The sequence below is a fragment of the Sander vitreus genome, chromosome 2 (assembly GCF_031162955.1).
Source record: "Sander vitreus isolate 19-12246 chromosome 2, sanVit1, whole genome shotgun sequence".
Classification (NCBI taxonomy): domain Eukaryota; kingdom Metazoa; phylum Chordata; class Actinopteri; order Perciformes; family Percidae; genus Sander; species Sander vitreus.
In genome coordinates this window covers 2129149-2143260 of record NC_135856.1, presented here as the reverse complement: position 1 = coordinate 2143260, position 14112 = coordinate 2129149, and the positions used below count along the sequence as shown (strand labels likewise).

At 46.5% G+C, this 14112-nt stretch overlaps 1 protein-coding gene across 1 annotated transcript in view; it reads right to left on the bottom strand.

The window, feature by feature from the left end:
- acaa1 (acetyl-CoA acyltransferase 1) overlaps positions 1–12257 on the bottom strand; it is a 16618-nt gene extending 4361 nt beyond the window's left edge. The window contains exons 1-10 of the mRNA XM_078272703.1: positions 11974–12257; positions 10949–11042; positions 9938–9995; positions 9764–9843; positions 8976–9018; positions 8015–8113; positions 7661–7741; positions 3650–3840; positions 1136–1315; positions 215–270 (exon numbers count right to left, since the gene is read on the bottom strand). Of these exons, the coding sequence (XP_078128829.1) occupies positions 215–270; positions 1136–1315; positions 3650–3840; positions 7661–7741; positions 8015–8113; positions 8976–9018; positions 9764–9843; positions 9938–9995; positions 10949–11042; positions 11974–12147 (1056 nt within the window). The 5' untranslated portion in view covers positions 12148–12257. The remainder of the gene's footprint in view (positions 1–214; positions 271–1135; positions 1316–3649; positions 3841–7660; positions 7742–8014; positions 8114–8975; positions 9019–9763; positions 9844–9937; positions 9996–10948; positions 11043–11973) is intronic.
- Between the last annotated feature and the right edge of the window lie 1855 nt (positions 12258–14112).

Below are 14112 nucleotides of genomic sequence, written 5' to 3'. Positions count from 1 at the left end.
ACACACACACACACACACACAGACACACACACACACACACACAGAGACACACACACACACACACACACACACACATACACTCTCTCACACACATAGATGCACACACACACTCACACACATTCACCCTCACATTCTCTCTCACACACACACACACACACACTCTCACACACACACACGCACACAGAGAAACATTCTCTTTTAGGTCTGAAGTCACCTGACTGGCGAAGGCCTCGTTGATTTCAAACACGTCGATATCAGCCACCGTTAGTCCTGAGAGGGGAAACGGGGGGCGTTAGACCAGTGGTTCTCAAATAGGGGGACGTGTACCCAAAGGGGTACTTTGGAGGACTGCAGGGGGTACGTGAGAGCCTTTTGTCACTATTTTCGACCTGTTCTTGCCTTCCTTCCTTCCTCGAGTCTCTTCGGTGGTCTGAGGAACCTTTTGGACCAACTCAGGGACACTGATCAGTCCCACTGGCTCTACTGCTGACGGTCGGCCGTCTGGTCGGTGTGTAACGGCCGTCTGGTCGGTGTGTAACGGCCTTAAAGGTGCCCTGCCACACAAAACTGTTTTTACTTCCTACGTGTTTGTGTTATGTGGTGAATGTGAAAATGAACTGCTAGCTCCTCTGTCAGCTCTAGCCACTGAACAGAAATAAGAGGAGAAATCAGGCCAATTACAACAGCTGGTCAGTCTGACGTGGTGTTGCCTGAGCTCATTACTATTCATGAGCTCACCCAGTTGTGTTGTGTAAAGGATGCTGATAGCCAGGCTCTCATTGGCTAGCTGTTAGCCAATCAGAGTCAAGCAGCTTAGCTCGTTGAATATTAATGAGAACTGGCACAAGTCGAGCTGAGTCTTCCTGCAGGCTTTCTGTACCACGCTAGAATGGCTTCAAACAAGGTCACCAAGGCATTGTTTCCACAAAAGATGTTACAGAGTCCATGATAGACCTTCAGACACTACCACAAAGTAATGACATACGTGATGCAGGGCACCTTTAAGACGCGAGGAAGGGAAGCAAGTGGAGGCGGTTTAAGAGAGCTGATATTCAGCCCATTATTTTTAGTCTGTGTGTAAATGTTCTTAGTTACTTTCCAGCTCAGTGAAGAAGTTAATGGTCACACATCTCACCGGCCTGCTCCAGAGCTGCGGGGATGGCGACCGCCGGTCCAATCCCCATCAGATCCGGGGGGACCCCCACCACCGCACTGGCCCTCAGGACTCCCAGGACGGGCAGACCCAGAACCTCGACTGCAGACCTGCGGCCAATCAGCACGGCCGCTGCTCCGTCACTCACCTGGCTGGAGTTCCCTGTGTGTGTGTGTGTGTGTGTGTGTGTGTGTGTGTGTGTGTGTGTGTGAGTGTGTGTGTGTGTGTGTGTGTGTGAGAGAGTGAGTGAGTGAGTGAGTGTGTGTGTGTGTGTGTGTGTGTGAGAGTGTGTGTGTGAGTGTGTGTGTGTGTGTGTGTGTGTGTGTGTGTGAGTGAGTGAGTGAGAGTGTGTGTGTGTGTGTGAGAGTGAGTGAGTGTGTGTGTGAGAGTGTGTGAGTGAGTGAGTGAGAGTGTGTGTGTGTGTGTGTGTGTGTGTGTGAGTGTGTGTGTGTGTGTGTGTGTGTGTGTGTGTGTGTGTGTGTGTGTGTGTGTGTGTGTGTGTGTGTGTGTGTGTGTGAGAGAGTGTGTGTGTGTGTGTGTGTGAGAGAGATGAAAGAGAACGAAATATATTTATACTTGTACTTATTTAAGTGGCCAAACAATTATAGTACCTTGATGTTGCCAAAGCAACGCTGGAGACCTTTTTTATTTACTCTTCTTTAACTCAGTAACGGATGTGACGTCATAGTAGCACAAGTACAAGACTTCATACAAAACATACTTAAGTATCAGTAAAATCACAGATTTTAAAAACTACTTTAACAAAGAAAGATTTGGGGAAAAAAATCTGAATGAGATTTTCCTGCCAGATTTGTGATTATTATTTTTGTAAAGCTGCATATTGCCCCTTCTACTGTAGTTCAGTTAGTCTAATAGCTGGTTTGATCTGCATGATGAAGGGTATGAGATGATGGGGGGGTATGGAGAAGGGTATGTGATGATGGGGGGGTATGGTGAAGGGTATGTGATGATGTGGGGGGTATGGTGAAGGGTATGTGATGATGGGGGGGGGGTATGGTGAAGGGTATGTGATGATGGGGGGTATGGTGAAGGGTATGTGATGATGGGGGGGTATGGTGAAGGGGATGTGATGATGTGGGGGGGGGGTATGGTGAAGGGTATGTGATGATGGGGGGGGTATGGTGAAGGGTATGTGATGATGGGGGGGTATGGTGAAGGGTATGTGATGATGTGGGGGGGTATGGTGAAGGGTATGTGATGATGGGGGGGTATGGTGAAGGGTATGTGATGATGGGGGGGTATGGTGAAGGGTATGTGATGATGGGGGGGGTATGGTGAAGGGTATGTGATGATGGGGGGGTATGGTGAAGGGTATGTGATGATGGGGGGTATGGTGAAGGGTATGTGATGATGTGGGGGTATGGTGAAGGGTATGTGATGATGTGGGGGTATGGTGAAGGGTATGTGATGATGGGGGGGTATGGTGAAGGGGATGTGATGATGGGGGGGTATGGTAGGGAACTGTATCAGGATCATAGTATCCTGGATCCATGAAATAACTGGCCTTTCAAAATAAAAGCCTGCCTGCCTCTATGGGAATATAACATAGGGGTGTACTGACTTATGCCCCCTGTATTTTAAGGAAGAACATTTATTTATTGACGAGACATTATTCATTCACAAAGAAGATTGGTGTCCTTAAAGGTTGGATTTTTACTAATTTTTTAATTAAGGCATTAAGATCAATTCCCAAAAGATGAGCACTGTAGCTGGACTTGAATGGCCTTCTTTTGACTGAAAGTACTGCCAAACAACACTTTTTCTGCTCACCAGTTCCATTTCCACTTCCTCTCAGCCTGCTGCATTGAAGCTCCACCTACGTAAACACCTTCCTGTAATCAACGGCGCCGTCATCACGGCGACCAGCGTAGCGCGGAGTGACAGCGTAGGGTTCAGCAGAAACCCAACCCCGTCAACAAGCCCAATATTCAGCCCAATCAGAAGCCCAATCCTGGATTCGGTGCATCCCTGATTCTTTGAAATCGTGATTGTTAGAAAAGTATGACTACTCTTTCCTTTTCTGTTAATATTAAACTGTTTGCATGGTGACAACTAAGACAAAATACAGTTTGTGCTCTGACGAGATAATCCTGGGAGACACTACTGACTGACCTTGTGAAAAGCACAGGATGCTCCGGAGGGCAGAGCAGGCGGTGCAGATGCCCTGCCTGACCGGAAATAACATCGACTTTGTATTATGACTTCATGTTAATCATAAAAAAACAAAAGCTGCTGTTGAAGGCTTTCGTTAGTCACTTTCTGTACTTTGCTGAGAGCTTAAACTGGCTCCTTGCTTGCGCAAATAATGAACTTTGAGAAGAACATCAGTGTTTCTGTCTATTATTTGATAAATAATGATATCTTAACAGCGATTAATCGCTCAGCCCGACTTAGTTACAGTAGCGTGACTAATGTGTACTCCGTTACTCCCCCCCTCCGGTGAGCACCAGCTGAGAGATGTAACAGCTGACCAACCTGCCGTGGTGCTGCCGTCGGGCTTGAAGGCCGGCCGCAGTTTCCCCAGACCGGCCAGCGTCGTCCCCGCTCGGACGCCGTCGTCTCGCTCCACTGTCACCTGCCGCTCGGTACCGTCGGCGTCCACAAACCGGGTGCTGACGGGAACGATCTCCCGCTCAAACACGCCCGTGTCCTGCGCCCGCGCCGCTCTGTGAAGGGAGGGGGGGGGGTTAAAGATAGTGTTGTAAGGTAACAAAGTAATATTACTTCGTTACTGTACTTAAGTACAATTTTCATGTATCTGTACTTTACTTTGTTATTTATATTTCTGGAAACTTTCATTTTTACTTCACTACATTTCCCCTCAGCGTCTTTGTTACTCGTTACTTTTGGTACGTCGGAGTCAAAGATTCTTCCTAAAAAAAGAATAAATAATACCCGACAACTGCTGAATATCAGCAGTCCTCGTCTTATCCACCGCTCTCTCGCCTGTACTACTGTAACTGACCTGAAGACTGAAGTTTTCGAGGCCGGGAGGGCATGAGACGAGAGGGCATGACGCGGGAGGCTCCAGGCTGCAGCCATACAGTCTCGAAGTTTTCCCAAACTTGCGATCTTAAAGAGGCCGGCGGGTCCTCTAACTCTTGTGGGTCGCCACCACTCGCCGTACTCGCCACCACTCGCCGTACTCGCCACCACTCGCCACCACTCGCCGTACTCGCCACCACTCGCCATACTCGTCACCACTCACCATACTCGCCACCACTCGCCGTACTCGCCACCACTCGCCATACTCGTCACCACTCGCCGTACTCGTCACCACTCGCCATACTCGTCACCACTCACCATACTCGCCACCACTCGCCATACTCACCATCACTCGCCGTATTTGTCACCACTCGCCGTACTCGCCACCACTCGCCGTACTCGCCACCACTCGCCACATCGCCACTACCGTCACCACTCGCCACCACTCGCCGTACTCGCCACCACTCGCCGTACTCGCCACCACTCGCCACCACTCGCCACCACTCACCGTACTCGTCACCACTCGCCACCACTCGCCGTACTCGCCACCACTCGCCGTACTCGTCACCACTCACCATACTCGCCACCACTCGCCGTACTCGCCACCACTCGCCGTACTCGCCACCACTCGCCACCACTCGCCACCACTCGCCGTACTCGCCACCACTCACCACCACTCGCCGTATTTGTCACCACTCGCTGTACTCGCCACCACTCGCCGTACTCGCCACCACTCGCCACCACTCGCCACCACTCGCCGTACTCGTCACCACTCACCATACTCGCCACCACTCGCCACCACTCGCCGTACTCGCCACCACTCGCCACCACTCGCCACCACTCGCCATACTCGCCACCACTCACCACCACTCGCCGTACTCGCCACCACTCACCATCACTCGCCGTATTTGTCACCACTCGCTGTACTCGCCACCACTCGCCGTACTCACCATCACTCGCCGTATTTGTCACCACTCGCCACCACTCGCCGTCACTCGCCACCACTCGTCACCACTTGCCGTACTCGCCACCACTCGCCACCACTCGCCGTACTCACCATCACTCGCCGTATTTGTCACCACTCGCCACCACTCGCCACCACTCGCCATACGAGTCGTATATGTCAAGAATGTCGGAAAGAAAACGTCGAAAACGTTGAAAAAAGCAAATGTCGGAAAAAGCGACAAAAACTAGGCGCACCAATATTTATTGAGAACCTAAATTGACATGCAGGGGGGCCAGATTTGGCCCGTGGGCCTCGAGTTTGACAAATGTGCTAAAGGGCAATTGCGCACCTTCAATTTCCGTCCACTAAAAGTCAATATGATCAGTTTCACTAAATTAAAAAACTGCTGCTGAAGAGATAGTTACAGTACACGTTGTCGTGGTTTAGAAGTTAGTTATTATGTCATAAGTGGTCTGACGTGTGTCTAAGTGACTAATGTGAACGAAAATCTTTGAAACTGGTCCAGCATTGAGCGAGATTGCTGTAACAGGAAGCCTTTAAACCGGGCTGTAATGTAACCCCACAGCAGGGGTCATCAACTACATTTTTCTAAGGACCAGAATGTTTTTTTACATCTATTAGTGTGAGCAAACTCCTAAAAAACATGGAAACTCCATAATGATAACTGGGTCTTTAACTAGAAAATGATCTCAGACTAGGAGGCAGGTCACTGAGGAGTGATGGTTAAAGTCTGGGATTAGGGAAACATGGTTGTAGTATGCAGCGTCCTGATTGGTGGAAAATGCTTGCAGAAAGAAACAGCTGTTGTCAGGTAATGGTGAATGATGAATGGACTGATAAGCAGGCTATGCATTCCTCATGTATGCCCCATTTGCAATGAAACGATGCTGTTGCAAAATAATACAACCAGGTCGCGTCATTCACGTGAATATTAAGTAGCCACGTGCATCTGTTGTGGTCTTATAATACATCCATAGGTTGACCGCTCCTGCGGAGAGGATGGCTCGTTCAGAGTAGAGCTGTGTTTGCGTAAACAGCGGAGTGGACAAGACTGAGCAGACTGAAATATCTCTTTCTACATGTTTATGCCTGTCTACACATGTGATTGCATTGATAAGTATTGGGTTTTTACTCACAAAAGGTCTTATTGTAGCCTACTCACAGTAACGAGACTAGCGTGAGTTGATCTGCCCCAGCGGCCGTTGGTAATCCTCTTTGTATCGTTCCCAGTCAGGTGCTGCGTGTTTTAACGCACACACATCTGGGCTCAGCTGTGTGTGGGACGCGGGCATCGCTGTGCAGAATCCCGGCATGGGAATAGAGATGTAAATACGGGGGGCTGGGTTTGTGCTCTACCTGTGTGATGTTACCTGCTGTGAATGCTTGAAATGCTAAATAACAGAATGCATTTTTTCCTCTTCACATTTTCTGAATTCATGATTATTCTGCGGGCCGGACTAAATGCTTTGGCGGGCCGGATGTGACGTTGGCTGCCCTACAGGATAAATGATCCGAGTCAGTCAGCGTCCACTAAAAGTTCTGTTGCTGCTGCTGACAGACTCAGATTATTATTCTAAGTGTCTGACAACATTATGGGATGGATCCCTACAGAGATTTTAGTTAAAGAGTAAGAGCCACCATCACCAAACCCACCAGACTCCATGTAAATAATCAGGACTTTTAGCGTGTATAGAGCCAGCATATTTCCACCAGACTCCATGTAAATAATCAGGACTTTTAGCGTGTATAGAGCCAGCATATCTCCACCAGACTCCATGTAAATAATCAGGACTTTTAGCGTGTATAGAGCCAGCATATCTCCACCAGACTCCATGTAAATAATCAGGACTTTTAGCGTGTATAGAGCCAGCATGTTTCCACCAGACTCCATGTAAATAATCACTACTTTTAGCATCTATAGAGCCAGCATATTTCCACCAGACTCCATGTAAATAATCAGGACTTTTAGCGTGTATAGAGCCAGCATATCTCCACCAGACTCCATGTAAATAATCAGGACTTTTAGCGTGTATAGAGCCAGCATATCTCCACCAGACTCCATGTAAATAATCAGGACTTTTAGCGTGTATAGAGCCAGCATATCTCCACCAGACTCCATGTAAATAATCAGGACTTTTAGCGTGTATAGAGCCAGCATATCTCCACATGTAAATGGGTGAATTAAGGGTTTATTTCAACCAAACCAGAGTGGTGATTGTTGGAACAGTGGAAAGATGAACCAAGACGGCTTTTGGTAGTTTTATTTAGTTTCTGTCCACTTTGAATGAAGTGTGTTTTACGATGATAAAAGTGCTGATTATTTACATGGAGTCTGGTGGAGCTTGGCGATGGCGAGTTCGGGGCTGGTTACTGTTAAACCACTCTGATAACTTAGAAAACCAAAACACTTCTTACAGCGTTAGGAGTTTTTTTTTTTTAAACTGTTGTTTTTCCCTCCTAAATATACATATGTATGAAGCAAAATGCACCAAAATCTCAATAATATCTGTACGTGTCTACTGTCTGTGACTCACTTTTGCTGAGAACTGAGAGCGAAGGCGTCCTGCTTTTCTCTGGAGATGCCGAATTTCTCTGCGACGTTCTCCGAGGTGATGCTGCAGAAAAATGAACACACAAACGTGGACCGTGGTGCTCGTGTCAAACGGTCTACCATATCTGAAATTATTATCATTTTGGGTCGCGATAACAATGTCAGGATAACATGTTTTGTGGCTTCTTTGGCACATGTTGGGATTATATAAATACATTTTAGGGCTGTAAAGCTAACTGTGGGATGATGATAACGTGACTTAGGGATTGGTTTAATTACACATTCAGGAATTATAGCAAATGTAGAGCGGAGTATGGGGCAGACTTTGGTCTCTCACCCCATCGGGATGATGCAGTCTCTGGCCTTGTCGTTGTCCGTCAGCCTGGAGCTCAGATCTCCTGGTTCTCCTATGGAACGCAGAGACATACTCTCCACCCTGACACACACAGACAGACAGACAGACACACACAGACAGACAGACACACAGACACAGAGACAGACAGACACAGACAGAGAGAGACACAGACACACACAGACACACAGACACACACAGACAGACAGACACAGACAGACAGACAGACAGACAGACACACAGACAGACAGACACAGACAGAGAGAGACACAGACACACACAGACAGACAGACACAGACAGAGAGAGACAGACACACACACACACACACAGATAGAGAGAGACAGACACACAGACAGACGGAGAGAGAGAGACAGACAGACAGACACACAGACACACACACAGAGACAGACACACACACAGACAGAGAGAGAGAGAGAGAGAGAGACAGACAGGCAGACACACAGACAGACACACACACACACAGACAGACACAGACAGACAGACACACACACACAGACAGACACAGACAGACACACAGAGACAGACAGACACACACACACACAGACAGACAGAGAGACAGACAGACAGAGTGAGAGAGACAGACAGACAGACAGACACACAGACACAGACACACACATACGCACACACACACACACACAGACAGAGAGAGAGACAGACACACACACACACACAGACAGAGAGAGAGACAGACACACAGACAGACGCACGCACACACACACAGAGAGAGACACGCGCGCGCACACGCACACACACACACTTATGTTTTACAGAAGGCAGCAGAGACGACCTCCCGACAGCGACCTACCTGGAGAAAGTTCCTGAATGACCTCCGCTCCCCAAAGAGCACATCAGGAAGATGGATTTTTGTTTACAGTTGGAACGATTGATTGATAAACAAACAAACAAACAAACAAACAAACGTACCCACACGCGAGGCCAAGGTCAATGGATCCGCTCCTGATGGCTCCTACACACACACACACACACACACACACACACACACGGTTACAAACAGGGGAAATACACGGTGTATATTAATATTGATACATTTACTATGATACGATGTATATGTAACAAGGTGTACTATATGTTATGAAGTGTATTTCTAGGTTATAAGTTGTAATAATGTGTATTTATGTTGTGTTTATCTGCGGAGAGTCATTCTTTCGGAGCATCAGAGAGGAGGTGTGTGTGTGAGAGGAGGCACAAATGCCTGCAGAGTGCCGTATTAGCTTTCACGTTGAACTAACATCGTAGGCTAACGGCACAATTCGCTGATCTCACGTTAGCTGACAAGCCAAAGACGTTTTATTGTGAAGACCACAGTAGGTTTTTAACATCAAATGTAGCCTACAGAAATACGGAAATACGCCGCGAAACAGGTCGCTGTGAGACGACGTTGTAATCTTTGTTTTGCTTGATGTGCTAAACTCTTTTAGAGATTTTTAAGGACCCATTTGCTGCCTTTTTAGGGCTTTATGTGGAACAAACTGTAAGTGAGGAGACTATATGAGACATGGAATAATACAGTCAAAGATATTCGGCTTTTTTGAAATAAAAGCATGAAAATAAACTATAAATGTCTGGCCCTTGATGCGATTCTCCTTTTCCAGTGTGGCCCTCTGGGAAGTTGCTTTTGACCCCCCCTGGTGTAGGGAAACCGTCACGTTTTCTGCTACGTATTTATGCGCGTATCGGTAAAGAGTTTGTACCTGCGATGTTAAACAGCGCCTGGAGTCCAGAGGAGCACTGCCGGTTGACTGTGTAGACGGGTACGGTCTCTGGGAAGCCGCTGAAACAGAGACGGAGAGACAGTGAGACAGTGAGACGTCGCTGGGACGGAGGGAATCAGGGCGGCTGATTGGATCAGTGATGAGCAGTCTGACCTGAGGAAGTGAGCCACTCGGGCCATCAGAGCGCCCGCGCCGGGCTGCAGCACGTTACCTGCAGACAGCGTCACACAACAACAACAAACAGTCCAAGCAGAAATATTAGTTATTGTTAAGAATGAATGGGGACGTTCACAGATCAGACACCAGCAAGAGAGTCAGTGTAGCAACTGTACGGTCGAAAGACTTAAAGGTGCTCCAAGCCAGGGGTTTTCAAACTGTCAGTGTGTGTGGACCACTGTTTGTAATCAAATGAAGGTTAAAAAAACTATTATTTTATATTTTATTTTGCTTTTCCACGGACCACCTGCAGTACCCTCACAGACCACTAGTGGTCCACGGACCACTAGTTTGGGAATGACAGCTAAGCGATGTTGGGTGACGTTACTTCTTGTTGACGTTCGAAGTATTTTCAAACAAAAGGAGACTAGCTCGCCCCTCCCTCCTCCTCATCCCGTCCCCTCCCTTCTGACACTAACCCCCCCCCAACCCCCAAATCCTTCTTGTCAGTTATTGGCTGGAACGCTGTTTGTTATGTTTGGTGGTGCAGGTTGGCCAGTTTGTTTTTGTTGCCGTTTGTGGAGCCTGGGCTGTCTACAGAGACCACGTTTGTTTTTTACAGTGTGTTCAGGGGACAGGCAGCTAGCAGATAGTGAGGAGATGTTTTTTACAGTGTGTTCAGGGGACAGGCAGCTAGCAGATAGTGAGGAGATGTTTGCTGTATGTGACAAAGAATGTTGTAGAGCACCTTTAACTCCTAATTTCGTAGGATATCATACAAATTGTTGTGCATAAGTTTTCGTACAATTTCATACAAACCCATTAACGAGAATGCGTTGTTTTAATTCATTGATATTTGAATCATGAACTGGTTCCATTGGTGGAAGAAGTACTCTGATCTCTTATTTATAAAAAGGTAAAAGCAGTAATACTCCAGAGCAGTAATACTCCAGAGCAGTAATACTCCAGAGCAGTAATACTCCAGAGCAGTAATACTCTGTGTCTCACCGACACACACGTCTCCCAGCTTATCAGGTGAAAGTCCAACATCTGTCAGCACAGCTGTCATCACCGCACTCAGCAGCTCGTCAGGTGTGGTGTCCTGCAGAGAAAACATAACCCTTAAATATAATAGTATAGTCGTTTTGCATCTCTTGTTGGCCATTTTGTGGTTGTTGTTGTTGTTGTTTTGTTGTTTTTGAGTTATTTCACGTCTTTTAGTGATCATTCTGCATCTTTGTATTTATTTTTGGGTCGTTTTGTTAGTCGTTATGTGTCATTTATTGTTTCTTTGTGATCATTTTGTATCTCTGTAGTAAATATTGGGTGGGTTTGAGACAGACAGATAGATAGACAGACAGACAGATAAACAGACAGATAGACAGACATATAGATAGACAGACAGACAGGTAGACAGACAGATATATAGATAGACAGACAGACAGATAGATAGATAGACAGACAGACAGGTAGACAGACAGATATATAGATAGACAGACAGACAGATAAACAGACAGATATATAGATAGACAGACAGGTAGACAGACAGATATATAGATAGACAGACAGACAGATAGATAGATAGACAGAAAGACAGACAGACAGACAGATACTTTATTCATCCTGAGGGAAATGTTAGGCATCCAGTAGCTTAGACAACCATAACACAACAAACACACATACACACACATATATATCTCACATACATACAAGTCCCTCACGGAAATGTAAAGAGTGAACAGTTAGTGAAGTGATAACAAAGGTCTGGTATGGACTGACCATGTGATGCAGTGACCCTGATAAGGTGCTACATGGCAGAGGTGGTAGTGCAAAAGTCAACAGTACAGGGATTGAACTGTGCAATAGCTTATATTATTAAATATTAACAGAACAATATATAACAGGGAGTAAGTTAAACGATGTTATTTGTGTACATATGTGTGGTCATTTGGCGTTATGTTGTGGGGGTTTTCAGCAACATTTGAAGAGTCAGGACCCCTGTGACTGACCTGAACCAGTTAAAGTTGGGTTACCTTGAACGCGCCTCTCTTCGCCTTCCCGACGGCGGTCCTCCGGCCGTGGACCACCACCACGTCCTCCGGGCTGCTGCTGCCCGCGCAGCCGCACTCCGACCTCCATAAGTCCCGTCTGTGTTCAGAGGAACCGGGGGGACACAGGTGGCCCGAAAGGATTTTTATTCTGTGCATTACGACGACAAGAATACCAGTTTAATGTAAGAGGCTACGCAGCTGCAGACGGAGCGTTTGGTTTGCACTCTGCTCTCAGCTGTCACATAACACATCCGTGTTGTTACAGTGCGGACGGAAAGCGCGGAGGGACAAACGTCAGCGTACCGATTCTTTGCTAAGTTTATTACCTACTAGGTTTTTTGCATATAGAAAATTGTGTCTGTTTTTTTGGTGCATAACAATAAACACAGTGAGAGAAGAGTAGGTCATACAAATGTCATAAAAGTCATAAGTGGCCTGACGTGGTTATCTGCGCAAATGTTATCTAAAAAAAATCAAAGTATATTATGTCGAAAAAAATAAATAAGTCATGGGTATGTGATGATGGGGGGGGTATGGTGAAGGGTATGTGATGATGGGGGGGGTATGGTGAAGGGTATGTGATGATGGGGGGGGGGTATGGTGAAGGGTATGTGATGATGGGGGGGTATGGTGAAGGGTATGTGATGATGTGGGGGGTATGGTGAAGGGTATGTGATGATGGGGGGGGGGTATGGTGAAGGGGATGTGATGATGTGGGGGGTATGGTGAAGGGTATGTGATGATGGGGGGGGGGTATGGTGAAGGGTATGTGATGATGGGGGGGGTATGGTGAAGGGTATGTGATGATGGGGGGGGGGTATGGTGAAGGGTATGTGATGATGGGGGGGTATGGTGAAGGGTATGTGATGATGGGGGGGGGGTTATGGTGAAGGGTATGTGATGATGGGGGGTATGGTGAAGGGTATGTGATGATGTGGGGGGGTATGGTGAAGGGTATGTGATGATGTGGGGGTATGGTGAAGGGTATGTGATGATGTGGGGGTATGGTGAAGGGTATGTGATGATGGGGGGGGGGTATGGTGAAGGGTATGTGATGATGGGGGGGGGGTATGGTGAAGGGTATGTGATGATGGGGGGGTATGGTGAAGGGTATGTGATGATGGGGGGTATGGTGAAGGGTATGTGATGATGTGGGGGGTATGGTGAAGGGGATGTGATGATGGGGGGGGTATGGTGAAGGGTATGTGATGATGTGGGGGTATGGTGAAGGGGATGTGATGATGGGGGGGGTATGGTGAAGGGTATGTGATGATGGGGGGGCCAAGGGACCTTTATCAGGATCATAGTATCCTGGATCCATGAAATAACTGGCCTTTCAAAATAAAAGTCTGCCTGCCTCTATGGGAATCTAACATAGGGGTGAACTGACTTATGCCTCCTGTATTTTAAGGAAGAACATTTATTTATTGACGAGACATTATTCATTCACAAAGTAAACTGGTGTCCTTAAAGGCTGGATTTTTCCTAATTTTTTTAATTAAGGCATTAAGATCAATTCCCAAAAGATTATTTTTTTATTCCTCTTTTTAGTCAACTTCAGCATGGGTTCCTAATATTTCCACAACTGTAGAAGAGCAGAAGTATAAAGTCACATAAAAAGTGAAAATACTGAAGTACAAATATCCTACATTTGTTAACGTAACCCTTAACTTTCTATATCAGAACTACGACAAAAGAACGTTAAAAAAAGTGACAAATGTTGGAAAAAGTGACGAAAAACTTGGAAAACCCCAAATTTCTGATATAGAAACGTTATGAAAATGGGTCAGATTTGACCTCGAGGACAACAGGAGGATTTAAAATAAATAAACAAACAAAGCTTTAACATGTGAACCTTTTTATTTCCAAATTTGTCACAACAACACATTCATAAGGCCACAGACTCACTGCACATTCTGGTTGTTATCAGATAAACATCCAAAAATATGTTTCTTCAATATAGAATCATATAAAACGTGTTTAGTTTCTCCATTTTCAGAGAGAGCTGATGGAGACGTGCGTCAGGACACAACCAAGAAAATATGTACACGACTGCAACATCGATGAAACCCTAAATCGGGATGTAGTACAAACAGGAAGGTATGTTTTTTCAAAATAAAA